Here is a 27,957-nt window from a genome sequence, read left to right as displayed (position 1 = left end):
TAATTTGTTATAATGTGATATGCATGTCTATGATTGGCTTACGCAATTCAAAATTTACTAATGAAAAATTGTTGAAGTCTGCAGATTTTGACAATATTTGCCGCAGTTGATTAACAGAAATTTTAAGAAACATATTTAGGAATTGTATAAGTTTTGTATTTTTATGTAGTTAAACTATACAAAATACCAATCTCTAATTTAAGTGTACCAAATTCTCACATTCAAGCTTTCATTTGACTTCATACCAGCGCGTGACAATAAATCAAATTAAATTAAAACCAAAAACTTAGGAAATCAAAGTAAATTAGAACTAAAACTTATGTCTTACTCCAGTGAAATCCATTACATGAATTCTTTTCTTTTCTTTTCTTTTCTTCAATGACAAACATATAATAATTTTTTATAGAATAATGCTTGGTACCCCCTTTTGGGGGTTACCCCCTCACCCCCTTTGCCACGTGGCAGGGGGTGATTGGAGGAGCAGGAAAAAAAAGAAAAAGAAAAAGAAAAGGTAACCAATGAGAGAGAGAGGGGGTCAAAGGGGGTGGGAGGAAAAGGGGGGATGAATCATTACTCTTTTTTATAATTCAATTAAGGGATCCACAAGAGACCCACCTCAGATAAGAAGCCAACAGCCAATAGGGCTGAATATCTGCAAAATTTTCTCTCTTTTTCTTTCTTCAGATTACCTATTTCATCGGTTACATTGCAGACAACAGAAGAACTCAGCCCAATAACAATAAACATCATTAGCCCTGTGGTAGTCGGTCTATGAGAATATGATACAAACTTCATTGCGAGTTAAAAGTGTCCAAACAAAACACATGAATGGGGTTTAAAGAATCAACAATAACCTAAAACGGTAAACAGAGGAGTACCCCCACGAGTATTTATATATATATATATATATTTACAACACCAAAAACTACCAAGTGCATAAACTTCCCAAATACAAAGGAAAAAATAACAGCTCCTAAAAGAATCTTAAAACTGTTGGCTATTTACTCTTTTCTTATCAGTTTCTGACCAATGTTCACGCTATTGAATCAATGCTGCAAGTCATACACGAGAGGAAAATTGTTCTCATACGAAACTTATCCAGCTACAGTACCACCGGCTTCTTTTCCTTTCTTTCGACTACTGTCCCCATGCTTCTATGCATTCACTCCTCCACAAAAGGGCATGCATTGGACAGGTCGGGGCTGAGCAAGAAGAAATATAAAAACTGCATGCAGGGGAAAACAAGCTAAGACTCAAATGCAGAGTGTCTCTCCGTAGGTCACCCAGCGCACAAAACTAGCAGAAAATTCTTGGAGACCTTCGAAATTCTGGGCATCATCATAGGATAGCTCTGTTCCTGTTTGCTCCCTTTCCTACCAATATAACAGGAAAATAGAGATCCATATAAGCATTGAGGATAAAAACAAAAGCAAAAACTAACTACATTCACCAACCAAAATTCTCTTTAGATCATGTTAAAACAAAAGCTAATCTTGTATAAATGGCATATTTCATTAAGGAAAAAACGTAGAAGCAGCTATTCATAAAATCGATGAATGTAAATATCCTTGTCTTATGAAGTACAGACACAGACACAGACACAGACACAGACACACTGACATGTAAATTTTCAAAAAATATAAGACACAACACGTGATGGGCGCACACAAAATATAAAATTTTGTATATTTGTCATGGCATATAAAGATAAGCAATCACTATGTGTCATATATATGAATATTTAGTTCAAATGGGGTAAATTACACTTAATTCCCCTGAAGTTTACCTTAATTTCAAATACCTCCCCTACAGTTTCAAATGGGGTAAATTTGTTCCAAACGGTGTAAAAAATAACATTAAATGACTAAAATAACCCCATTCCATCTTTCTCTCTCTATCAACCTGACTACTCTAACATTGCCTCATCTAACCCACCAAATCTCACATAAAGATAAATTAGTGACCTACTATCTGAGGTTATTGTCAGTTTCTATCTCCAAGTGAGTTTACACTTAAATTTAAGGAATTATTATAGATTCATAAAAAAGTTTATGTTCTTAATTATTAATATTATAAAATTTACCATTTTTTTATAATTATTTTTCAAAACCATTCTTGAAATAAAAAAATTTCAAAATTTAAAGTTACCATAACTAAACTTTTATATCCCACCGTGCAAGGCCATTGAAAAAAAAAAAAAAAAAACCTCACAGGATTTAGGAATGTATTCAACATAACTAAACTTTTAAATCCTAACTTGTTTGGTTTCACTTTTCAAGATTCACTTTGCAGAAAATTTTAAAAAAAAAAATTTGTATTTTTTTTTTTTTTTTTCAATAAATTTTTTTTTTATATTTTAAGTAATTTTTTTAGAAATTTTTAGAAACACCTAACATAAATACACTTAAAAAGTATAATATTTGTGAAAAAAAATCTTTTACTTTTTAGATATATCTAAGTAAGGCGCATCTAAAAAAGTTTTTTTTTTAAAAAAAAAAATTGCTTAAAATTTTAAAAATATTCATTAAAAACAAAAAAATACGAAAAATAAAAAGCTCAATTTCCAAAAAATTGAATCTAGAAAATTGAAACCAAACATATCGGATTTTTTATTTTTATTTCTCTTTTTGTTTCCTATTTGAATTCTTATTTTTATTTCTCTTTTTGGTTTTTATTTTTTATTTTTTTATTATTTAAAGGTCAATGTATTATACTATCATAACCAACATTTCCAGTACAAAGCAATTCAAAACATATATACACACTATATAGGGAAAGTGAATCATAACACTTTTTGTTTGGTTTAATTTTCATAATCAATTTTTTTTTTTAAAATTATGAAAAATATAATAATTAATTTGGTGTAGAAAATTAAAATTAAAAAAAAAATGCTCATCATTTTCACATGATTTTTTTCTTTTTTTGGTGCAAAATTAATTTTTAAATAACCAACATTCCTGGTACAAGATAGTTCAAATCATATACATATATAAAAAATTAACTTGGTGTAAAAAAATATTCATCATTATCATGTTGTTTGGAGGGAAAGTATACAGGTACTGAAAAATTGGAAGGGTATTTTGCGCATTTATGTGTTTATTGTTGTTGATGTCACTTTGTTTGGTTACTTTCGTAACATGGTTCTAACAGAAGGGGGAATCTGACTATTATTTTCAAAAGTAAGGGAAGTCTGTGTAATTTTTGAAACCATAGGAGAGGTATCTGTAATTAAGGTAAACCACAAGGGAGGTAAGTGTAATTTACCCGTCCAAATATAATAATTTTTAAAGTTTAAAGCAAGAGAATAAGTATAAATTTATGTTATTTTTATTTTATTATTGAATTATAAGTTAATTTATTCAAACTAGTAATGTGTTTCATGTGTCTAAGCGATAGAAACATGTGTTCAAGTGTTTGAAGCATTTCTGAATCTAGAAATTTTTTTAAAATAGTAGGGCATGTTGTCCGACAAGGGTCGTGTCGGTGTCTAACACAAGAAGCCATCTTCTTAGAAGTGTCGGTGTTCCTTAGTTCTAGTCCACCCTCAGCAATGCACTAAAGACACCAAATGATTGATTCTACGATGAACAATCTTTAACACAATTTTTGTGAATAATCAAAACATGAAAAGAAAAACAATCTAAGGCATTATGTGGGGCATGTTGCAAAATGGCTGGCAAGGAATAGCTTTCATTTTTCTGAGTTTCGTGCAATTTATGCATATCTAATATTATAACTAAATGATCACATAATAATTGTGTATACTTGACTGGCACGATAAAAGAAGGCACTAACCTTCATGCTGGATCCATTTTCGCTGGTAGATGGAGTCATGTCTCCCATTATCCCGTTAATGACATTCTCCGATGACACTCCCGCAATTGGAGAACTAATGAGCATTGAGCTACAACATAAGAAATGGGGGGTTGACGAATTTTCTCCTATAACAATTCATAATGTACAATGAAAATAAACAATACAGTTCAAGATAATCAATAAGCCTAACCATGGAAATTTTCAGGGCAACTTCATGGTAGGACAAATTTTAAGCAAAGATTAGTCAAGAATTATTAGCATAATTTATGATCGAGTACAGTAACCATGTTTATTATCTAGAAAACAATTTCAGATTTTTAAATGATATTTTAAAATTAAAAAAACTGTCTGGAAATGTCATAGTTAACACACTTAGACAGATGTTTCAAAAAGAATAGAGGGACATGGCTAGAATATCCTCAAGGTAGAAACCAATGGAAGGAAGAGACTTATTACTAATATCATCAAAATGCTTACAGTTGACAGCAATATTATGGCATTTCCATTCAACATTGAAAGATAAAAATAAGAAATAATGACACAAATAGTGTAACATACATCAAGTCTAAACACATATATAGCTACAGTGCACAAAATAAATGAATAACAACGAACAATAAAACAAACTTTTGATTTTTTTCATTAAAAAGAAAAAAGAAAAAGACCGGAGAACATGCAAGGATAACAAACTGATAGTTACTTGTTAACAAAATCAACACAATCTTGTTATCAGAAGTTTAAAAGTTTTCTGTAAGCTTCAATTGTAGTAGTGACGTGATTCATGAGAATAGTAAAATGATATAGGACCAACAACTCTTTCTTTCACATTTTGATATAGAACTTTTCCTACTTAGGTGAAGTTTACAACTGTGTATAAATTAAAAATAGGTAACTTCCCTAACAAGATTTTGCCCTATCAGCAATTAACTAATAATTACCTCTCATATAACTCTTCATCACAAGAATTACCAGAGGAAGATAACCAGTCTAGATCAACAAAGTTTGAGCTTGTATCCCCTTGATCATTGTCAAGGAATCTGTCTCTTTGCATATCTGCAAAAAGCTGCCTACGAGGTACCGAGGAAGGATACCTACATAAAACCAATTGATTGCCAAAAAGCTTTATATCAGAATCATAACAAAGATCATGTTTCTATCACAAACCCAAATCTAGATGCATAGCAATCTCAAATTACACATCTATACATATGGATATAAGCGAAAGTAGGTCAATTGGGTTAACTGAGTCTGATAATGAAGAAAATACCATACAAAAGAAAAAAGGGGGGAAATTAAAGAAAGCAAAATGTAGTTACAGTGTGGTTATTTGATGGCCATCATCACGTGACAGGCATTGTAGGTGTCACGCTATCTCCAACTCAGATTAAAGAACTTCCAAGTGGCACCTTGTAGGCACCACATCATCTCTTACAAAACTAGCCTAAGCAATGATTGCCAGTAAGCTTCATCACATATTGAACTTCTAGAACCATATTAAAGATCATATTCTATCACAAAACCCAAATCTAGATCCATATCAATATCAATATCAATATCCATATAACACTTCTATATTTATGGATGTAAGTGAAAGTAAGCCAATTGGGTTAACTGATAATGAAGCAAATACCATATAAAGGAAAAACGAATAAAAATTGAAGGAAGCAAATTTAGTAATAGTATGGTTATTTGATAGCCATCACGTGACAGGGACAGTAGGCACCACACTACTTCCAACTTAGGTTAAAGAACCTCCAAGTGGCACCTTGTAGGCATCACGTCATCTTTCAAATAGACCATTATTGCTATGAACCTAGCCTAAGCAGAAGCACTTGAACCACCAAGTATGGTGGCCTAGCTAGCTAATGTGCACAACAATTTGGCTCGGCTAGAGCACCACTCGACCAGCTAAGGCATGGTATTAGAGAACAACCCAAAGCACTGGGGCATCCAAGGCAAGGCCTAGAGCACCACTTGGCCAACCCTACTCGGTAGCTATATGGCTTGGCACCCCTTAGCTTGATGTCACAGGACATCTCTTTGGTGTGTCAGTACTTTGTCCCATGTAGCACTTGAACTCCACCAAGTCCAAGCCCGCCTTTTTTTTTTCCTTCAAACCATCTAAGTGTTAAAGAATGTACCTGTCTTAGTCTTCAGCAAGACCTCAAGCTGTCAGTGAGAACAACCCCCAGAAAGAGTTTTGTATTTCTGAATGCCACAAGAATACTCCACGTCTCAAGTGCACCAAGCACGCCTTCACTGCACCAAGCTTACCACAAGCAAGGGCTTGCCCAATTGAGGTTCATTTTGTCGAGGCACCAAGCAACGCAACCCAGCACAACCATTCCTATTGAAAATGTTACCCACAACCGAACAACTCATGCAAGTTGTAAGAATTTATGTATTATTGATTGATGTCTTGATTGATAGATTACAAGATTCATTAATTACAATTCCTATACAATCTATATATAGAAGAAAATGTGGTAGTAGGTGTAGTGGAGGTGATAGTGGGTTAGGTGAAGTGGAGTGTGTAGTGGAGTAGAGGTAGGTGAAGTGGAGTGTGTAGTGGAGTAGGTGAAGGTAATGTGGTAGTAGGTGTAGTGGAGGTGATAGTGGAGGTGATAGTGGGTTAGGTGAAGTGGAGTGTGTAGTGGAGTAGAGGTAGGTGAAGTGGAGTGTGTAGTGGAGTAGGTAAAGGTAATGTGGTAGTAGGTGTAGTGGAGGTGATAGTGGGTTAGGTGAAGTGGAGTGTGTAGTGGAGTAGAGGTAGGTGAAGTGGAGTGTGTAGTGGAGTAGGTGAAGGTAAAGATGGAAAATTCTAACAGCCCCCCGCAAACTCAAGGAGGAGAGAAACTAACCAACTTGAGTTTGGAGAGAGTAACAAAACAAGAAAATACATAAAAATAAAAAAGGATAGGAGACACTGTATGGTCGTGTCAGACCGATGTAGAAGACAGTTTATGGGGTCATGTCGGACCGTTGTAGAAGACAGTTTATGGGGTCATGTCGGACCGTTTGTAGAAGACAATGTTGTGACAGTTTACGGAGTCTTGCTGGACCCTTGTAGAAACTAACCGGAATCAATGTCGGGACAGTTTACAGAGTCTTGTCGGACCCTTGTAGAAACTAACCGGAATCAATGTCGGGACAGTTTACAGAGTCTTGTCGGACCCTTGTAGAAACTAACCGGAATCTATGTCGGGACAGTTTACAGAGTCTTGTCGGACCCTTGTAGAAGCTAACCGGAATCTATGTCGGGACAGTTTACAGAGTCTTGTCGGACCCATAAAGGAGCTAACCGGAATCAATGTCGGGACAGTTTACAGAGTCTTGTCGGACACTTGTAAAAACTAACCGGAATCAATGTCGGGACAGTTTACAGAGTCTTGTCGGACTCTTAAAAAGTTGCACCCTCAAAAGGTGTGCCCAATTTTGTCAAAAGGCGTGCCATCAAAAGTTGCGCCCTCAAAAGGCGCGCCCACTTCATCAAAAGTCGTGCCCGACAGAAAGCGTCGAGCCATCAAAAGGTGAGCCGGAGACGCGGCGAGGCACGTGAGCGACAGAGCGGCGTGTTGGCCGCGTCGTCAGTGTCAATATAAACCAATGTGGAGGCGGAGGAAACCAAACCAGACTGAAACCTCTGAACTTGTTATTCTGAAACAATCTGTAAATACTCTGTATCCAACCCTTCTCGGAAACACTCAGCAACCCAAAAAACATGGCCTCTTCTTCCCGTTCAGCTACCCAGAATATGGCCTCTTCATCCCGTGGTCTACTCACTCTCTTTCCCGACCTCAATGAGTCAACAAGAGAGAGAACTGGTGCGGTGGCCAGTGAACCTCAACCAAACACCTCTGTGTTTGCTCCGTTGAACTTTCCGATGCGGTCGGTGGAGCAAAAAATGGCGGTGCAAACTGATATTGAGGCCAATCAGTATACTCTGAAGTCATGTGTGGAAACCATGACTGCGGTCACAAACTTGTCGCACCGGCTGCAGAGCAGGACAAATGAGGTGCAACAGTTAAACTCCCAGCTGGCTCTGCTCCAACGCATGTATAAGGATGCGCGAGCAGAGATAAGTGTGCTAAAGGCAGAAAATAAGGAGCTGAAGCGGAAGGCCACTGTGATGTTCCGATTTGGAGGTCCGCCGTATGCTGCAGTGGAGGAGTATGGAGGAGTGAACGTGCTCGGCGGCGTAGGAAACACGGAGGCAGCACCGTCAAGGGCCGCCCAGGACGGAGGAAAGAAGAAGAGATCTGCAGCAGAGTAGAGAAGAAAAATCCCACTGTGGGTGTTGGGTGTGTTATGGTGGTTTTTTTTTTTTTTTTTTTTTTTTTTTTTTTTTTTTTTTTTTTTTTTTCGTGTAAAATTATGATCGGGGTTGATCCTGACATGAATAAAATAAGTGTGTTTGGCAAACTCGAATGGTAGGTGTGGTAAGGCAGAAAAATCAACTGGAATGAATTTTTTTTTTTTTTTTTTTTTTTTTTTTTTTTTGTGAAAATAATAATAATAATAATAATAATAATAATATTAATATGGAAATCATGGAGTGGGCGGTGGTACAAAAATATTGTGTAGAAAAAGAGGGAGATGGTGGAAAAGAGAGGCCACTCATGTTATTAAAATAAATTAAGGAATTAAAAAAAGTGATATTGGTTTTGTTTTCAAAAAGATGGATTAAAATAAATATAAAAAAAGAAAAAGAAAGTGGAGACCATGATGAAAGGTGGGAACAAGTGTGCTGGTGCTGTGTTGTAATGGTCAGAAAGAGAGATAAGAAAATAAAATAAAATAAATTTCAAGGTGCTGTGTTGTAATGGCATTGAAATATCCACCATCATAAAGAGTATCAGTGGTGCTGCATATGTTTATGAGCATTATTTGAGGCCTTTCTTTCTTAACCCACAGCAGACTGTTAACGTCTAGTATGTCCCAAGGAAGGAGGACATCTTCAGTAAGCCAGATGACATTCTAACTGCTGCTGAGAAGTACATAGAAGAACATGGCCCGGAAGCATTTGAGAAGCTTGTTAGCAAGGATAGGGAAACCAAGTTCAGGAGTAGCAAATTACACGTATTTTGATGAGGACCACAGCTATTGAGCCTTGTTTGGCTGAGGGAAACACCTTTTTTCCGCTGCTGTTAGGAGTATCTTTCCGGTGGAGAAGCTGCTATGGACTATTTGGGGAGAGTGATGTCGAAAGCCGGAGCCTTGGATCTCGCCACCGGCGTCGGCGGAAAGATCGAGAAAGACGATGTTCTCTCCGCTGTCCAGAAGTATGAGCAGTATCACGGCTACTATGATGCCGAGAGAGAATGAGATGTTAAAGATATGATAAGGAGGTAGGTATGTAGTAGACAATTCTAGCGGACTAGGTTGAGGTCCGGCGGGCGGCCAAGGCGAGGTTGCCGCCCGCCGGTGAAGCGAAAAAATATTAAATTCTTAACCTTGCTCTGATACCATGTAAGAATTTATGTATTATTGATTGATGTCTTGATTGATAGATTACAAGATTCATTAATTACAATTCCTATACAATCTATATATAGAAGAAAATGTGGTAGTAGGTGTAGTGGAGGTGATAGTGGGTTAGGTGAAGTGGAGTGTGTAGTGGAGTAGAGGTAGGTGAAGTGGAGTGTGTAGTGGAGTAGGTGAAGGTAATGTGGTAGTAGGTGTAGTGGAGGTGATAGTGGAGGTGATAGTGGGTTAGGTGAAGTGGAGTGTGTAGTGGAGTAGAGGTAGGTGAAGTGGAGTGTGTAGTGGAGTAGGTAAAGGTAATGTGGTAGTAGGTGTAGTGGAGGTGATAGTGGGTTAGGTGAAGTGGAGTGTGTAGTAGGTAAGGAGGTTTAGTGGAGTAGGTGAGGTGGATGAAGTAGGTGGAGAGTAGGTGGATTTTAACAGCCCCCCGCAAACTCAAGGGGGATAGGAACTAACCAAGCCCCCAACCTAGCCCATATTAGATCCTCAAGTGCCACAACCACACAAGCCCCCAACTGTGTTAGCAAAGTCCTCTGACGAAGCTGATAGCTATAATAGAACATACCTCTTTGTTGAGCACCTCTGTTAGAATTTACCACTCACCTACTACCTCCACTATCTTTCTCCACACCTACCACCTCCACTATCACACACTCCACTACCATCCACCTCCACTATCACACACTCCACTACCATCTTCTCCTCTATATATAGGAATTGTAATATACAGAATATGAACAATCTTGAAATACAATCTTGTAACATCTATCTCAAACAATAATACATATATTTTTACATGGTATCAGAGCCATAAGATTTAGGCCCATATTTTGTTTTCTCACCGGCGGGCAGCCGGCCGGCAACCTTGCCTTCGCTGCCCGCTGGAATTTGTTTACCCATACCTTCAGTTTCCTTCCAACTCATCAACAAAAATCACCACCGCCTACCACGGCTTCGCCGCCTCTCTCGCTTCACACCACTCGAACCCCTCAGTTTCTTGGTGTGGAGGGTGTCTCTGACGGACCTTCGAGTCGACGACTTCACCAAACTGAGAGAATGCCCTTTCTAGGGACTGGCCGTCGGTGGCCCAGGCGAGACCTCCGACGAAACATCTGTACTCTACCTGCGCAGCCATATATGAGAGAGAAAGAGATAGAGAAAGCGATAGAGAGAGAAAAAAACCCTAAAAGAGAATTGATACAGAAGAGGCCTAGAGAGCACAGGCGAGAAACGCAGAGAGGAGAGGGCGGTTCCACGGCCCAACAGACGGCTCTGATGAGTACGATCGAAGACTCAACGACGCATCAGCGGCCGTCATCACCTCATCCATTGAAGAGAGAGAGAGAGATCTTCGTGTCTTGCTCGGCTGGACCAGCTAGACATCTCTCTCAGATTCTTCTCTCCCTCCGCGGCCCCTCTCACTCCCTCAGTGCTCACCATTGTTTTTATTATCACTACTCACCCACCAACAACAAATAACATAAATAACTACATCAGCACATGCGAACCTCCTCTGGCCACCCATTCACAATTCTTATTTTAACATATTTTCCATTTTAACATATTTTAACATCTTTTCCACCCAACACCATCATCACCTTTTCCACTTTTTTTAAATATATATATATATATATATTTTTTTTTTTTCTTTTTCTTCTTTCCACATAAAAAAAAAATAAAAAAATAATAAAAAAAAAATAAAAAAAAATAAAAAAAATAAAAAACAAAATTACCAATTTGCACACCAATTCATATTTTATTTATCTCCGGGATCACCCCCGATCACAATTTTACACATAAAAAAAAAAAAAAAAAACAAAAAAAACAAACAAAAAAAACAAACAAACAAACACAAACAAAAACAACGGCTTTGTTTTCTTTTCTGCAGACGGCCACACACCGACATCCCTTCTCTACTCTGCCGCCGGTCTCTTCTTCTTGCCTCCGTCTTGGGCAGTCCTTGACGGTGTTGCCTCCGTGTTTCCCATGCCGCCGAGCACGTTCACTCCCCCATACTCCTCCACTGCAGCATATGGCGGCCCTCCAAATCGGAACATCACGGTGGCCTTCCGCTTCAGCTCCTTGTTTTCTGCCCTTAGCACGCTTATCTCTGCTCGCGCATCCTTATACATGCGTTGGAGTAGAGCCAGCTGGGAGTTTAAATGCTGCACCTCATTTGTCCTACTCTGCAGCCGGTTCGACAAATTTGTGACCGCCGTCATGGTTTCCACGCATGACTTCAGAGTATACTGATTAGCCTCAATATCAGTTTGCATCGCCATTTTTTGCTCCACCGACCGCATCGGAAAGTTCAATGGAGCAAAACCAGAGGTGTTTGGTTGCGGTTCACTGGCCAGCGCACCCGTTATTTCTCTTGTGGGCTCGTTCAGTTCTGGAAAGAGCGTGAGCAGGTTCTGGGTAACTGGACGGGAAGAAGAGGCCATGTTTTTGAGTTGCTAAGTGTTTCAGAGAAGGGTTGGTTTCCGGGTGTTTCAAGATTTGCAGAGACAAGCTCTCCGAGCGTTCAGAGGTTTCAGACTCGTATGCACAGCCTTCGCCTCAACCTTGTTTTTAAATAGCCAGGGCCAGCCACGCGCATCGCGCGCCTCTTGCCACTAGCCGACAAACGGGCACGCAAGCCAAGGCGCCCACGTGCCTCGCCATCATGTCCGGCACACCTTTTGATGAATTGGGCACGCCTTTTGATGGCACGCCTTTTTATGGATTGGGCACGCCTTTTGATGGCACGCCTTTTTACAAAATTGAGCGCACCTTTTGAGGATGCGATTTTTTAATGGGTCCGACAAGACTCTGTAAACTGTCCCGACATTGATTCCGGTTAGCTCCTTTATGGGTCCGACAAGACTCTGTAAACTGTCCCGACATTGATTCCGGTTAGCTCCTTTATGGGTCCGACAAGACTCTGTAAACTGTCCCGACATAGATTCCGGTTAGTTTCTACAAGGGTCCGACAAGACTCTGTAAACTGTCCCGACATTGATTCCGGTTAGTTTCTATAAGGGTCCAGCAAGACTCCGTAAACTGTCACAACAACTGTCCCAACATTGTCTGCTACAACGGTCCGACATGACCCCATAAACTGTCTTCTACAACGGTCCGACATGACCCCATAAACTGTCTTCTATAAACGGTCCGACATGACCCCATAAACTGTCTTCTACAACGGTCCGACATGACCCCATAAACTGTCTTCTACATCGGTCTGACACAACCATCCAGTGTCCTCTACAACATTATGGCACCACCTTTCAGTGTCTTCACCAACGGTCTGACACGACCATACAGTGTCTCCTATCTTTTTTTTTATTTTTATGTATTTTCTTGTTTTGTTCCTCTCTTCAAACTCAAGTTGGTTAGTTTCTATCCTCCTTGAGTTTGCGGGGGGCTGTTAGAATTTACCACTCACCTACTACCTCCACTATCTTTCTCCACACCTACCACCTCCACTATCACACACTCCACTACCATCCACCTCCACTATCACACACTCCACTACCATCTTCTCCTCTATATATAGGAATTGTAATATACAGAATATGAACAATCTTGTAATACAATCTTGTAACATCTATCTCAATCAATAATACATCATACAACCACAAAGTCATACGTGCCACCATACAAGACTGAGGATCACTCTCGCGCTCACGACCCACATGCATGCACATGAGCTAAAGTCCACCAAGAAAAACTGTGTGCCCATAGTGTTGCACTAGTGTGCCTCCTCCTGAGCAAGGTCATCCCACCGACCAAGCACAAAGTGCCCAGAGCATCATGTCTTCATGCGTCATTTGATTGCCCACAAGTTCGGCGTTGCCTCTGTGCCGCATGCCTTAAGCCACGAGATCCATGCTTGTGAGATTGAACCCAAACCATGCATGAGAGTTGGCACACAAGGCTCGATAGCTCAAAAAACCTTACAACACACCTCAAGAGGTTAGAAAGTAAGGAATAGTGGGTGCATGCACCAAACCACCATCGCGTGTAGAGCACACAATGTCAACACTCATGCCCCTTGATGCCACCATCTATGGGGCTCACTATCCCATATAGAGACCTTAGACACCTCTTGTTGATGCCCAAAGCCCACCCTCAAGTAGTCCTGAGGTTGCCCATTCGGCCACATTTTGGTCGAGGTAGGCTGATAGCTAGCTCACCAATCCTCCTTCATATAGCATTCTAAGCCATCTTCAACCTAGCAAGAAGAAACATACCCCATGGACGAGGAGGCATAATGAATTTTCAAACATTCCATGCAGCTTGAAAATACCTAACTTAAGAACGAGAATCCTCATCCCTACGGCTATCTCTAATAAAAATCCCAAGCCTTAAACAAAATGCCAAAAGTTGTTGCCCCTAGGCCCAGGCACTAGGTTACACTGAGCTTGCCATGCTTGTGCTCCCCTAGCGCTAGGCTATCACGTGCGTGCTTACTAGGCTTGTCGATCAAGCCGAGCTTAGTTTGGCTGTGCATGGGCTTGGACGCTTCCCTTCAAGGCCAGAGTCACAGTTGGCCAAGGGATCCTCCGTCAAACCATGATCCCCTATGCCTTGTTCCCTTTCTCCAATTAATTATCTACTTCAATCACATTTATGATCGCTTAGGCTGGGGGAAGAGCCTAGGGACTCATCCATCCAAGTATGTGACTTGGAGGCTAGAGTTAGAGGATCATCATGGTTGCATAGTTTGCCTCCCTCAGGGCAACCACACCTTGACCAAATTTAAAGAGATGAGACGGGTTTTGACAAAGAAACGTGATATCATTATCATACCCAACACTAGAGTCTCTCGTAAATACAATGCTCACGTATCATATACCTCGGTAATTTCCTTGATAAGTTGATGCAGACTCTAATCCTAGATGCAGATGCAATTGGGATACCTTCATCCTATCAAACCAAGGAGGATCAACCATATGTTTAAGGGTGATTTCGCCTCCATGGTCCAACTAGCCTATATAAGGAGGCCCTCATGCATGTGTAAGCATCACCAACCATCTTCCTTATCTCTAGCAAGCATTAGCAGCATCCAAAGTCATCCTCTCTCTTTTAAGCAGCTTTAGCTCTTTCCACTTCCTCTGGTACTATCCCACCATCTTAGTGCCCACCATCTATGAGAAGATTCCACTAGGACACTTCACCACCAACCATCCACAAATAGAACATTATACCAATCATATACCCAAACAAATCAATTTAAGTGATTTGAAATTTTTCGGTGCACTATTGTTTATGGTACCCAACAATTATCATGCAATGCATGACCAAAATGCATACAAGTTAAAAAGAAACGGGTAAATTACATTGACCTCCCCAAAAGTTTGGAGAAAATACAATAAGTTCCATAGTTTTGGCATAATTACACTAACCACTCTGTTAGTAAGGCTAAAGGAACCAGAACTTTGGGCGAAGACAGATAAATAAGGTAAAATATACATATTTCAGTATAAAAGAAATGAAAACATCATTTTTCTATCCATATGACTAACAAATTACTAATGAAAAGGGAACTACGTGTTATTACAATTAAAACCTTGAGGGAGCTAAATGTAATTATGTCAAACTTGTAGGGCTCACTGTATTTTTCCAAATCTCTGGGTATGTCATTGTAATTTACCCAAAAGGAGAACTATTCTTACAAAAAAGAAGTCTTCGTATTTTACGATACAATCCACTATGTCCATTCATGATGGCACAAAAAAACAATGATAATAGCAAAGGCTAAAAGAGAATGAGAGTAAACCCTCTTAAACCTAAGGTGCTTGAAGGAAAAGATGGGAGGCATCTAGTTGTTCGTCTATACGGATGCAAGAAATCAACGAAGTCATCAATATTGCAGCAAATGTTGACAGTACAAAGAACTGCAAACAACTACATTAATATTAGCATGGTAAGAAACACAATCCAAAAAGACAGCAAGTGAGAGAAGATAATGACAGTGAACATCTAAGATATTTCATACAAATCTGATGTCTATGAAAAATGGTTCCACATAGGTCCCTGAAAAATCAACCACTAATCATACCCATCATTAACAATCATGACACAACAAAACAACTTAAGTACTTCTCATGCAACAGTCAATTGGGTTCCTAAAAAAGTATGTCATATCGCAGCAGAGAGAGAAGGATTCAACCCACTCAATCACATATATAAAACCAATTCAATTTCATATTCTCCACAATTTTAGTTGAAGTTTATGTAATGTTCTAAAGAATGAAAATTTAATTAACAATTCAAGAACGATGTTGAAATGGTACAGTCAGTCATTGATAAAAAATGGAACTGAAACACACTCAATAAATGAAATACAGTAGGTAGGAATGAGACAGAGATATACAACTTGAGCATGTACCTCAAATGAAACAGTAGAGATAGAGGGGGGCAAGCAGACCTTGAAATTGTCAGCTCGCTTTCACAAGCAGATATTTCTGGACTTGATTCACACAAACCTTTGCTTCCTCCTCCTGATTGATCATCTAACAAGGCAGAGTTAGACAGGTCCTGCTTGATTTTCGTGTTGGACATGGGTGAGCGGCTTTCACGAAGAATATTTCCATCAGATAAGGATCTTTTGAAAAATGACCTGGAAATACGGCACAATAGTTAACGATACAATAATTTTCTGGCTCTTCTAAAGCAAGCAGTATCATCAAACAATAATTCCATCAAATAGATCAAATATTGCTCAACTCCACGATAGATCATCATTAAGAATGAACTTGGGGAAAGCTACAAGTAGTGAACAACCCATTGTCTTATCTCATATTTACAGATTGCAAATGTTAGTAGGTTGTTGAATATCTTCCCAATATACTTTAAGATCACAACACATTCAAAATGTGGAAGTCTGAAGGACACTTGAATATTCTTTTGACTTAATACTCTTTCCCCATGAATCAAGCAAGGGGTAACGCAGAGAGCTCTGTGATGGTTTTCTATAAAAAGTGACATTCTTACTTGCCCCCCCCAAAAAAAAAGGCTCATTTATAACATTTAACAACTTGTTTAGAAGCTGAGTACCTTCCATTGTCAACCAATTTTGTTATCCCATTTCTCCCTGCATTGTAATGCTGGTCAGAATCTAGCTCCCAGAGTTCAGGTTTACCCTCTTGTGGCTGGAAATACCCCAAGAATCTGCTCAAAAAAAGTCAAAACAATAGTTACTTACAAAAGATGCATATATTTACTCCAACAACTTAATGGGGAATTACTTGACAGTGGAATAGAGAAAAAAATTTAACAAAACAAGGGGGCTGCAACTCATTTTGTGGTGTTTTGTTTTCTCTGTTCCACTGTCAAATAATTCCCCATAATTAATATGTAAATAAAGTGCAGGTGAACTTCCTAGGGAGAATAGATGAATTATAGAATGAAAATGCATGTCCAACTTGTAGAGCTAAGAAAATCTAGCCAACTCTCGAATAACGAGAAAAAAAAAATCCTGTTTTAGCCAACCCCCGCCCCCTAGTGAATATGTAGAGCTCAGTAATATTGCTACCACAACTGACTTACACATTAATCGCATTTTGTTTCTCTGCATCCATGTAGGCATTGCTATAGTACCGTTGAAGCGTTCTAAAGAATTCCTGCGATTGAGTTGCAGCTTTCCATTGACCCCTTCGCTCAGAGAATATCTAAACAGAATCAAATATTCAAGATGTCAAACAGACAGACAATCAGGAAAAACAACTGCCAGACCAACAACATGAACAAAAATACGAGTGTCAATTGGCAAGATGCCTTTCCAGGTATAGGGTCCTAAGAGATTTCTATACTTCACCTTTAAAATTTGAAAATTATATCATTTAGTGAACTTAAATTATAAAGACAAAGTTGAAACTTTAGCCCAAACTTCTACATCTCTGTGTCATTTCCATTCTGCCTTCCCCGTTATTCTCAATTATGCTTAAGATTCAATGCTTTTATATGCTAAAGGAGCACAAACCTTGGAAACCAAGACACCAGTGGCTTAAGTGGTTCCAAAAATAGGAAAGTTTTAGCATCCACTGCTTTGAATGGAACCTCATATTCCATTGGAGATTAATGAGCTCAATAAGAAGCACAAGCAATAAATATATATATATAACGAAACAAAATCTCAAGTCCTTGCAAAGGCTACACTATAACCAACCCAACCGAACCAAACTACGCCTTGTGTCCCACCCATGTGGGTACATGAATCCTTTTTTGTCATTACGCTTTATCAAACGCTATATGCCTAATAAAATTAAATAAACTTATATATATTTTACTACCGCATCCCATGCTAGATAAGGTCTTCCCCTTCCCCTAACATTTCCATTAATGGTGATCACATCACTCTTTCTTCATTGTACATGGCCATGTGAAGGATACTTTTCTCAACATGAAGAAAACAATCTGCTCCAGAGGTGTAGTTATGATAAGATTGTGACATGAAACATGCAGTGATTTGCAACCTAACAATTCAATTATGAGATCTCATATGAAATACTAACCAAAACGACTAGTAGTTCAATTGGCCGTATATAAACAAATCATTAAATATGTCAACCAGAACAAAAAGTTTCAATCATGAGATGCCCAAAACACTTCAACGGTTCCACCCAATAATGCAAATTGCAAAAGTAGAACTTTACTATTGTAGAACATAAAATGCAAATCTGACTCCCACTTTACAAACAAAACCTTAAAATTTGAGGTAGAATCAGTCTTTTTAGATTAAGTAAATTTAAGCACTAGCAAGCAACATTGCATATTAGAGTCTTAAGTCACCTTGTTGTGGGCAGCTGAGCCACCATATTGGTGCGCAAGTGTATCACCCATTCTCTCATAGAACCCCATTAATTTATCAGCCAGAGGGTCATCAAGGTCTATCTTTACGGTATCTGTGACTCCTAGAGTACAAAGTTGTTTTCCAAGGGAAGCCAGCCCATATGCATACTGTGCAACATTTGTACGATCCAGACAGTCTATGCAATTTGTCCTGAGCACCCCCTTCTGGAACATGGGCGGCTTGACAGAATGATTTCCATTAGCCACATTGTTACCTCCACAAAGTTTCCTCTCTAAATAATCAGCATCCTCACTGTTGCCATTTTCCTCAGTGTCAACGTTGCAATCTCTGGCAAGAGACTGGTCACCAGCATCAACGTTCCTGCATCACATATTCATTTTCAACATCAAATAATATGGAATTAATAATACAAAATCATTACAATAAATGCAAATTTTGCACTTATAATTTCTAGGATTAGGTGTGCAAAGCGATCCAGCATCACCAGTAACCACTAACCAGAAGAATAGCTAAGATAGAATTCAATACCCGGCCAACAAGGTTAGTATTCTAGCACTTCAATTTTTAAAACCAATTTTTGCAGTAGAAAAGCAATTCAACAGGGTTGCAGCACTATACAATGAAACTGCTTCAACTCTTAACTTCTTGTATGAACATTGCCCAGAGAATTAAGCTAATTGCGGACACGAAGGGACCTTACACTATTTATACCAGTATTCTTCCCATCAAAGAATCCATTCATTCAATGAACTTCATTAAATAGATTAATGTATCTTATACATTCATGATACATAATGCATTTTCTATATTAATGAATTCATTAGATAGATTAATGTATCTTACATATTCATAATAGATACATAATGCATCTCTAAGATTCATTCATAATGAATCTATCACATTCAATGCGTTGACATTATCTCCATTAGTCTTCTATACATTATGTATATATAGGTGCATTCATCAATAATTAGTCACCATCTAATTGATGTACATGTATCTTACTTAATGAGATGAATCTAGTATAATCATGCATAAGCCACATTAAGCCATGTTTAGGAAAAAATCTTACAATCTCCCACTTGGCTTGCATAGTTATAGTACGTCACTAGATTATCATAATATGGCCAACGTTCTCCCACTAGAAGATTGCACCATCACCATTAGATTCTATTCAATGAAATTATTAGCACCAAATCATTGTAGTCAGTGATTTACACATTGATCAAGACTGTACAATGGTTATAGTGTTAATATTTTCCATCAACATGAATACGTGAATCTTAAATCACAGAGATGACATTAGCAACATAATGGTGATTAATGCTAATTCATCTATAACGGTCTCGTTGTTTACATCTTCTTCTAAATTGTGCACAAGTATGAAAAATGAAAACAACAAACATAATCATTACTAACAGAAGATGATTATAACATGACATTTATCACGAACATAATACACTCATTTCAAGTTTAAACATAATAAACTTTCTACTAAGCCCCTGCGCGCAACATGTTCTTGAAAGAGCTTAGGTGTGAGACCTTTAGTTAAAGGATCTGCTAACATGAGTGTAGTACCAATATGAGAGAAGGCAACAGTCTGATTCAGAACCCTTTCTTTAACAACTAGATACTTGAAAAAAGTATAAATTCGCTGGGTGGTTTGGGTAGTTCAGTTGGAGGTTGCATATAGGACCATGTTCCACTGCTATGAAATGAATAAGTTAATAAGGTTACTGCTTTAGAGGAGAAGGGAGTGGGGTCCTAATGTAAAAACACCAAACCCAAAATGGTGGAACAAGATTATGTTGAAACACCATACCATGGTTTAAAACATGCTCCAGAATGTCTAATTATGTTACCTCAATGATGCTAAAAAGATAGCACAAATGGATAGCTAAGCTAATGCTTATTACTGCAAGCTATCATCATTCACAAGAAGGCGATAATATTAGAAAAGAAATTTACGTGTAAATCCAGAAAATCTTGGGAGGAAGAAAAACTTACTCAATACAAGGCCAATTTACATACCCCTCAGATCTCAAGGCTGGTGTCACTTGACAATAAAAGAACCCTGTTAGTGTCAACGCATATGCAGCCACTTTGCCCAACAGTAGCAGAACATTAGTAGCTTTTCTGGACAAAATGCAACAAATAAAAATCAGGTGTTTATTCCAGCAAGAAAAAAATTATCAAGGAGATACTGGAAAATAAGAAAGATGGGAAAACAGAAGAGCCACAAATAACCATATAATCAAAATACCTCCGAGAATGTTTGTGTAAATCCCAATGAAGGAACTTAAGGCGGTTCTCTTCTGATAAATCTTTATTAATAAATTCAATTGCATTAGCAAACTCTGCACGAAGAATGGACTCTCGAGGCTTTTTTTCATGCGTCTGTAGATTGAAAAAGTTAGATTAATTAAAAGGTCTTTTAACTTGAATAAAATTATTGGCCTTTCATTATAATAGGTATCATTAAGCAATCTAAACCGTTTTAAAAAAAAAAAACCCTTAACAAATACTGATGCAAAAGGATTTATATAATCCCTACAACAATTCTAAAACCTTACCTTAATCAAATTTAAAATAATTATAGGGTTTCCATATCTCTTGGCAAGATTTTCAAAATGAAGTCTGGTGGCCTCATAGTTTTGATCCTTCTTTGACACTGGAAGAGAAAAAAGTCAGTCTAGAAAATATAGGGGAAAACTTTTGTGGCTACAAGTTGCATGCAGAGGCATACATGTAATATCAGGTTTAATATTCAGGCGTGAAGTTTCCTGCGACCAGAAAAGTGGGATTGAGCCACGGTTTTGAACAACAGAAGTAATTTGCAGAGGACACCCTTCAGGAACATCCTCAAACAGAATCTGTTCGGTCTCGACATCATTAGCTACTCTGCCCTTCTCATTAACACCTCGTTTTAAGTACCTACATCAGATGAAAGCAACAGGATGTCAACATCAACATATAAGTAGCGATAAATGGTAAACGGTATTTTCATTTGAAACAAAATTTCACCCCATGTAAATGCAAGGTATACAAATTGACAAAGGAGATTAAAAAGCAAAAAAATTGCATAATAGAGTGCAGAAAGTTAGCAAAACTAGATCCACCACCAAACCAAGATTTGGATCTTATTAAAGCTCTAAGAGCATCTGCAGAAGCATAGCTGCTTTGTCCAAAACACTACAATAGCCAGTCTCAGCCCCAAAGTTATGCTCCACCAGTCTCGTTGGAAGCTGATCAAAATAACATTTTGCTACAGTCCCTAGCCAGGTAAAGAGAGGAACTGTTCACTAGCTTTTCATATTTTTTTTTTAAAATTTTTGTCTCCAACATTTGTTTAATGTTCGGAGTTTTTGATTGGATAAATTACACTAAAATTTTCTTAACTGGTAGTGAATATATTAACTTGCCTGCTATTATGAATTTGAATATTTTGACACTTTCAATTATAAAAATGTATCACTTTTACTTCTCCAAACCATATTTAAAAGGAGGGCATTTGTATGATTTTTATAGTTAAGGACGTCAATGTACGGATTCATAGATGAAGGGAGTAAGATAATATTCACTAATAGTTGAGAAAGTTTTTGTATAATTAATCATTTTGTATTGAGATTTTTTATTTTGCAAATTAATTTAATGTCAAATGGTAGATTCTACATACAACTAATGTGTTTGGTAACTACCTAAATATTATATTTATAAGTAATAACTATCTGAATATCATTATTAAAAAAATATGACCATTATTAGAAGAAAAAAATATAGTGAGATTTTGGATAGCTAAAATAAAAGCATTACAAAAATGTAGTCATTGAAAAAAATGAAAATATTGTATTATCTGGAAAAAAAACCAAATAGAAGACAGCATATTTTAACAAAGATCACTAAACTAAAGAGCCTTGTTGGAGTGTATGTTGAAAAAGTGAATAGCTAAAATAGAAAAGTAAGATTTTGAATAGCTATTTTAGCTATTATTGCTGGATGCTCCAAGCAACAAGTCCTTTAGTTCATAGAAGCTTTAGTTTGAAAGGCTTTCAACTTTCTTCGACATACATGAAGAACATGACGAGGAGCCTACTACGAGCTTCTTTGTTGATTTGTTGCTATTATTTATGCCTTTCACCCACCAAAGATGACAAAGACAATAAAAATCTTGGCCTAAAGAAAAAGGGGCAACCCAAAGAGATACAGTAACGGTAGCATATAACGAATGGGAAGTTTAGACTTTAGACAATTTAAAAAAAATCCATCTTACCAATACAAAAGCTTTCAAGATTATCCTCTTCTTGTTTATCAAATGATAAAAAGTTGAAAATTTCAGAGCTATCAACACAGCAAAACACAGACAACGATGCAGCAAGTGAACATACTACGCTAGAAAAGAAATGAACTAGGTCACTTCTAAAGAAGCCACCAACAACCATTGATGAAGTGAGTGAGCACAACAGACCACCAGAAAAGAAATAAACTAAATTGCTTCTATTAAACCACCAATAAATTCTAAAGGAAAAACCCCGTTGGATCCTTTATGAGCATAAATCTCAACATGAATATGCAAGTGCTAGGGTATTCACTGTAAGCAACATGTTACACCTAATTTCAAGCGTTTCAAAAAATGAGTCAGGGATGCCGCATCAGTGTCCAAGGGTGGTGAAAAAATAGAGAAGGGTCCCCACACTTTCTTGGAGGCGCGTGGGTAAAGAAGGTCTAGGACTGTAGGTTAAAATGCAATTTGAAAATAAAAGAATATTGACAGGGAAGCCAATGAAATTTAGTAAATACAATAATTTGAACGGAATTTAGTATAGTGTGATTAAAAGAAACTAAATGGGTAGCTAATTTAGTATAGCATTTGATCATACATTTGGTCTTTAGGAAATATAAACACTAGAAGTTCCTACATTGTCCATGTGGTTAGATATATCTTTGAGCAAGTTCCAACCTATACCAGTAACAAAACACTAGGGGCAATAAAATTTTGAGGAAAAACCACACACACAGGGCAATGAACTCATGAAGAACAAAAACAAAGAAATCTACTTTTTCAAACAATATGCTTATTGAGTAAGAACAAAGAAAAAAAAAGGCATATATATCCTCTGCAATTATGTATTAATTCTGACCTGGTACCCGCATAATGCCGTGAACGCCTAGCAATTAAAGTCAGTTTGAAGTCCCGACCAGATATAGAAAATGTAGCCTGGATCGACAGAGCATATAACAGTAAGAGATTTATAACAACAAAGATTAATACACGAATCCTATTAATAATATGTTAAGCATTTAAGTTAAGGAACCTTACAATTTCATTTCATCCCACATCATTGCTTTAATTTGATCTAGGAATATGTAGTTTTACTTTTAATTAAATAATATCAAATGAGAAAGCTTATGTACATCATATGGTAATTTATTGTACTCTATAATGTACTAAGAAACAACCAATGAAAATTTTACATTGGATTAACAGCACCGCATAAAGAACTCAGTCCAGTGCCCAAACCTACCCTATGCTTATTTCTATAAAAAGGATGACAAAAGAACCTCCAATAAAAATTCCTTTAGTTTTTTTTGTGCGTGGAATAGAAGGGCTTCGAATAAGCATTTCATTATAAAAATTTTATGTTTTATGTTTTCTAGTATACAAACTAGGATTACAAATTAGATCTGTTGTCTCCAAAAAAAAATTAGATCTGAGTTCAAGAAAATTTTATACAAGAATTGAGCAACAAAGCAGAGCACACCCTCACCTGTTTAAAAAACCCATACACTAATGCAACTGTCCAAAAAGTATTCTGGAGAATATTTCTGATTCCACGAGTCAAGAATTCATTCCAAACAAACATGGTTTCGTAGAGGACCTGCCCAGCCTCATTATCACACACGTTCTTTTGAAGACTACGCATAACATGGTATGAATAGCTGAAGAAGAAGTCCTTTGTAAGATCCACCATGCATAGGAGCTTCTTGTATCTATATCATCAATGAAACAGAGAACATAAAATCAATTATTAAACCCCCCAAAGTTTTAGGCCAAAATTTTCAGAGGAAAAAGATGCAGCATAAAGACCTTTCCACATGATTATGGCAACAAGAAATAAGAATTTCCCATTCAGCTCAATTCATGTAATAACTTGTGAATCATAATTAACACCAAACCCATAGACGGCTCAAGTTGGCCTAACTAAATTTGTAGAATGGCAAGACTCCAACTGCATATAGCTTCTATGAGAAATATAGCTTGCAGATGCTAAAACCATAGAAGCTTCATACTTAGATAATTTTCATGTGCAAACTTTGTGCCCTATGTACAACAAAGAGCAGGCAATATGTTTTGAGCAACAGTACGTTATGATCTTAAACTGATCGAGCACATACATAAAGTTTACTCAGTTTGAACATGTAGCTTGGAAATGCATGAGAGTTATCTAACATGACAAGGAGATATTCAAAAATAGAATTACTCATGTCCTAACAGTCAAAGGGTGATACACAACGAAATAGTCGCACAACAAAAAAAAGTACAAAAAAATTGAAACTAGTATAAAACATAAAATAGTCATTTCTGAAGAAGACATATACCCAGTAGAATGGACAATTACCTGTTTTCATTCTTGGCACTAGCCATGTTGCCATAGACAGTAGAATTTGGAAGGGGAATCATCTCACTCTTAGAGACAGCATATATGTTATGGCCACAAATTGCACCAATCTGCCTTCTTTTTGTGATAAGCAGCATGTAGTAAGGACCCAGAAATTTAATGAACCCTAAAAAAACAATGAACCACAATTAATATTATAATGAAGACACATGAGCTTCTTTAGGAACAAAGTTTGCAATTAAAGAGTTCACATACCAACAATTCCGTAACAAGTGGTGACAAATTTAAGTCCCCCAGTGGACCTGTTTCCCTCATGTATCCTTCTCAACAGGTCACAGCATTCACTCTCTGTATAGGTGGTAGAATCTTCACGAATATTTAGCTCAGAAGGCTCTGACCTATCAATCTTTAACACTCTCCAATATGTTCTACTCTTATCCCTTCCTATCATATAAAATTGCTGCAGCATAATATATGCAAATGAATAGTGTAAGTGGTGCATTATTGCAAATTCATACAAATAATTGTTGATCATTATGTTTATTCACATCAAAAAATTGTGTTGATCAATTTCAAGGCTATAATCATCATGTTTATTCCAATGAGAATTGTACAAGTAGCTGACATTTGATATTAAAGCATAAGATTAGAGAATTGTACAAGTCCCTGACAAGTCCCCCATGGGGGCACAAGAAAAGGACAAAAATTAATAACACATGACATTTTTCACTAATTTCAAAACACTTGTCATTGAATTTAAAAGCTTCTATAACTTTTTCACTATTTTCAGAGCAGTTTTTACACAAATCTCAAAATTAAATAATACCCCGGGGGCACTAGTTAGCAATTGCCATAGAAGAAATGTTGCAAGTGAAACCACTATGATAACATAGTTCCAAAAATGATAGGAAGGCATGTTCACAGCCAGATTATTCAGACATGGGACTGTTAAAGATATTCCAACAGCGCACAGTATATGTCACAACTTGAAGTCTACTGTTTTCAGGTAAAGACCTAAAACCATTGACGAAAGTAAGCTGGAACTTTTGGTAGTTATTCAAGTTACATGACTTGACAGTTTTGGAAAATCTGTAAAGGTGGTCATTGTGATTGTATTGTGTTGGGGCTCTTTGGACTATGAGGCTAGTTGTCTGGGGTACTAATTCAAGTTACACTGTACGTTTATCTTTGTTTGGCCTATATGAATGTTTATTACAGAGCCAGGAAAAAGAATACTAAAATTTAACTTGAGCATTGACAAACATATGATAAACCCAATTCAATCAATCACATGCCTGACATCAATTTTATGTAAAAGTATAATACCTAGAATTGGTTCAGTTCCAGTACACATCCAAATACCAAACCAATCAAAGAAAAACTAAATTTAAAATTATAGTCTTTTTTTGAATCCAAAAAATAATAATAACAATAATAATAATAATAATAGTCTTTTTAACGTTAAATAATATATATATATACAAAAAAAAAAAAAAGGGGGACATTAATAGCACCAAATCCAAAAAATGTTTCCAAGATCCCATTTTGGATCAAAGCGGTAGCAACTAGGCAAGTCAAGAGAGGTAAACAACAAAATAATAAGAGTGAGAGGAAGATTTGGGTACCGATTGAGTCTCGTAGAGCCTGAATTTCTGCATATAGCCGTGAGGCGCAGGTGGAGGTGAAAGCGGTGACGCAGCAGCAGGAGAGGAGGGGGTGGGTTCGTCTTCGTTCTCCGACGCCATTGTAGGGCGTTGGACGGTGTTGGTGGTGGTGGGTTCAGATCCCGAGCCTCTGGCTCGGGAACCAATCACACGCGCATTCAATCGATAGAAAAAATCACCTCTGTCCCCAACATAGAGAAGAAGCCATCATCACACAGCTTGGTTGCTTCAAATACAGCATTTTTCTGTGCAAACCCTTTTGACTTTGTCCCTTTTCATTCCAATTCCTTCTCTTCCATTCACAACAAATCCCTCAATTATCTACCCTACCCACCACAAATATAATATATATATATATAGAGAGAGAGAAAGAGAGAGAGAGAATTGGGAAGAGTCTTCTTCTGATCTTCGATCACAATACAGGAAAACGAGGAGGACGTGACGAGAATTCAGAAGCTAATGAAAAAATTAAGCCAAAAATGAAACATACATGAATAGAGAAAGTGTGTGTGTGTGTGTTTTTTGGAAATGGAAACTTTTTAATTTGGGGAAGATCGAACAGAGAAAGGAGAAAAATTGAGGGATGGCTCTCTAGAAATGGTGGAAAATGGATAGCTATTTGGCTTGATTGATAATTATTATGATGACGGTGGTGATGATGATGATGTTTTGTATTAGATTATTTTTAGAGAGAGAAACATAAACAGAAAACATAGAGAGAGGAACTCAGATCTAGAGGGAAAATGAAAGCCACACACACACTGGGTTACCGCACCATTCCCACAAAAATATAATAAATAATATAAGGTATGATTTGGAATGATCTAAATAAATTATTTTTTAAATTTTTATAAAATATAGATTAGGTATGGGTTGGATTTGAAGGGCTGTGTTAGAGAAATAATATAATTTAAATAAGATGATATAACTTAAATATGATAGTGACTTTTTTACTTTTTAATTTTTTTAAATCATGTCAAACAAAACTTAAATAAATACTAATAAAACACTTCCAATAATTTTTGAAAATAAATTAATCATTGTTTTTAGAATATTAATTAATCAACAGTAATATTACTACATACTACAATTAATTCTGATTTTAAATTTTGCCTATAAATACTCTATCTACTAATACTTCCAATTCAAGCTTAACTAATTATTCACCTATTATCATTTTATAATTTAAATTTATTCTGTACATGTATCTCCCACCACATAAATTCAATTACAACTACAAATTCAGATTACTTAGGTGGAGTTGATAGCATTTTTCATAAATATCAAATGCTTGATTTATATTCTCTGAGTCTTTGTATAGATCTTATGTGAGTCGCACACCTATATAAGATATTTGGTAAAAATTTTATAAATCTTTTGAGATCTCTACCATTACTCAATGTATTGTGAGTGTGGATACCACATCCATGTCACACATTTGATTAATTTTTTGAAATCTCTAACATTTTTCAAAAATCTTAGTCATATTTCTCAATTCTAAATAAATTTATTATCAAATTTTCTAAGTTTAGTTTTTAATTGATAAAATTAAAAGAAATTATATATTTTTTATGAA

General features: G+C 37.0%; 1 protein-coding gene and 1 long non-coding RNA gene across 13 annotated transcripts; both read right to left on the bottom strand.

Annotated features, from left to right (window-relative positions):
- Positions 1-770: 770 nt before the first annotated feature.
- LOC114272473 (phosphoinositide phosphatase SAC4) lies at positions 771-27,159 on the bottom strand. 12 transcript variants are annotated; one of them, XR_014365991.1, is made up of 16 exons: positions 26,343-27,158; positions 24,973-25,177; positions 24,718-24,883; positions 23,866-24,088; positions 23,239-23,315; positions 20,847-21,034; positions 20,674-20,771; positions 20,364-20,497; positions 20,108-20,236; positions 18,079-18,460; positions 16,837-16,958; positions 16,345-16,458; positions 15,677-15,907; positions 4,755-4,907; positions 3,796-3,941; positions 771-1,373 (listed from the first exon to the last, which is right to left on the bottom strand). XR_014365991.1 is itself a non-coding variant. In XM_028214186.2 (16 exons), the coding sequence occupies exons 1-16, from the start codon at positions 26,460-26,462 to the stop codon at positions 1,254-1,256; spliced, it is 2,571 nt and encodes an 856-aa protein (XP_028069987.2). In that variant the 5' UTR covers positions 26,463-27,159; the 3' UTR covers positions 771-1,253. The 12 variants fall into 12 exon arrangements, 8 of the variants coding, with proteins under 8 accessions (XP_028069987.2, XP_082780322.1, XP_028069990.2 ...); XR_014365993.1 differs by having other exon boundaries at positions 15,716-15,907; XR_014365992.1 differs by having other exon boundaries at positions 20,132-20,236.
- Positions 12,196-12,525, bottom strand: LOC145824473 (uncharacterized). The gene is made up of 2 exons (XR_014365995.1): positions 12,402-12,525; positions 12,196-12,354 (listed from the first exon to the last, which is right to left on the bottom strand). It is a non-coding gene; the product is annotated as an uncharacterized LOC145824473 (long non-coding RNA).
- Positions 27,160-27,957: the final 798 nt, after the last annotated feature.

The sequence above is a fragment of the Camellia sinensis genome, chromosome 4, assembly GCF_055761805.1.
Source record: "Camellia sinensis isolate YWXY chromosome 4, ASM5576180v1, whole genome shotgun sequence".
Taxonomy (NCBI): Eukaryota; Viridiplantae; Streptophyta; class Magnoliopsida; order Ericales; family Theaceae; genus Camellia; species Camellia sinensis.
The sequence above is the reverse complement of the archived record's forward strand: the minus strand, read 5'-3'. Positions and strand labels throughout refer to the sequence as shown.

Coding starts and splice junctions, on each gene's coding strand:
- LOC114272473 (XM_028214186.2), bottom strand. CDS start 26,462: ATGGCGTCGGAGAACGAAGACGAACCCACCCCCTCCTCTCCTGCTGCT. Junction 24,884..24,972: donor CACTTGTTACGGAATTGTTG/GTATGTGAACTC, acceptor TTGTTTTTTTAG/GGTTCATTAAATTTCTGGGT. Junction 4,908..15,676: donor TCTCTACTGTTTCATTTGAG/GTACATGCTCAA, acceptor GGTTTTATGTAG/GTATCCTTCCTCGGTACCTC.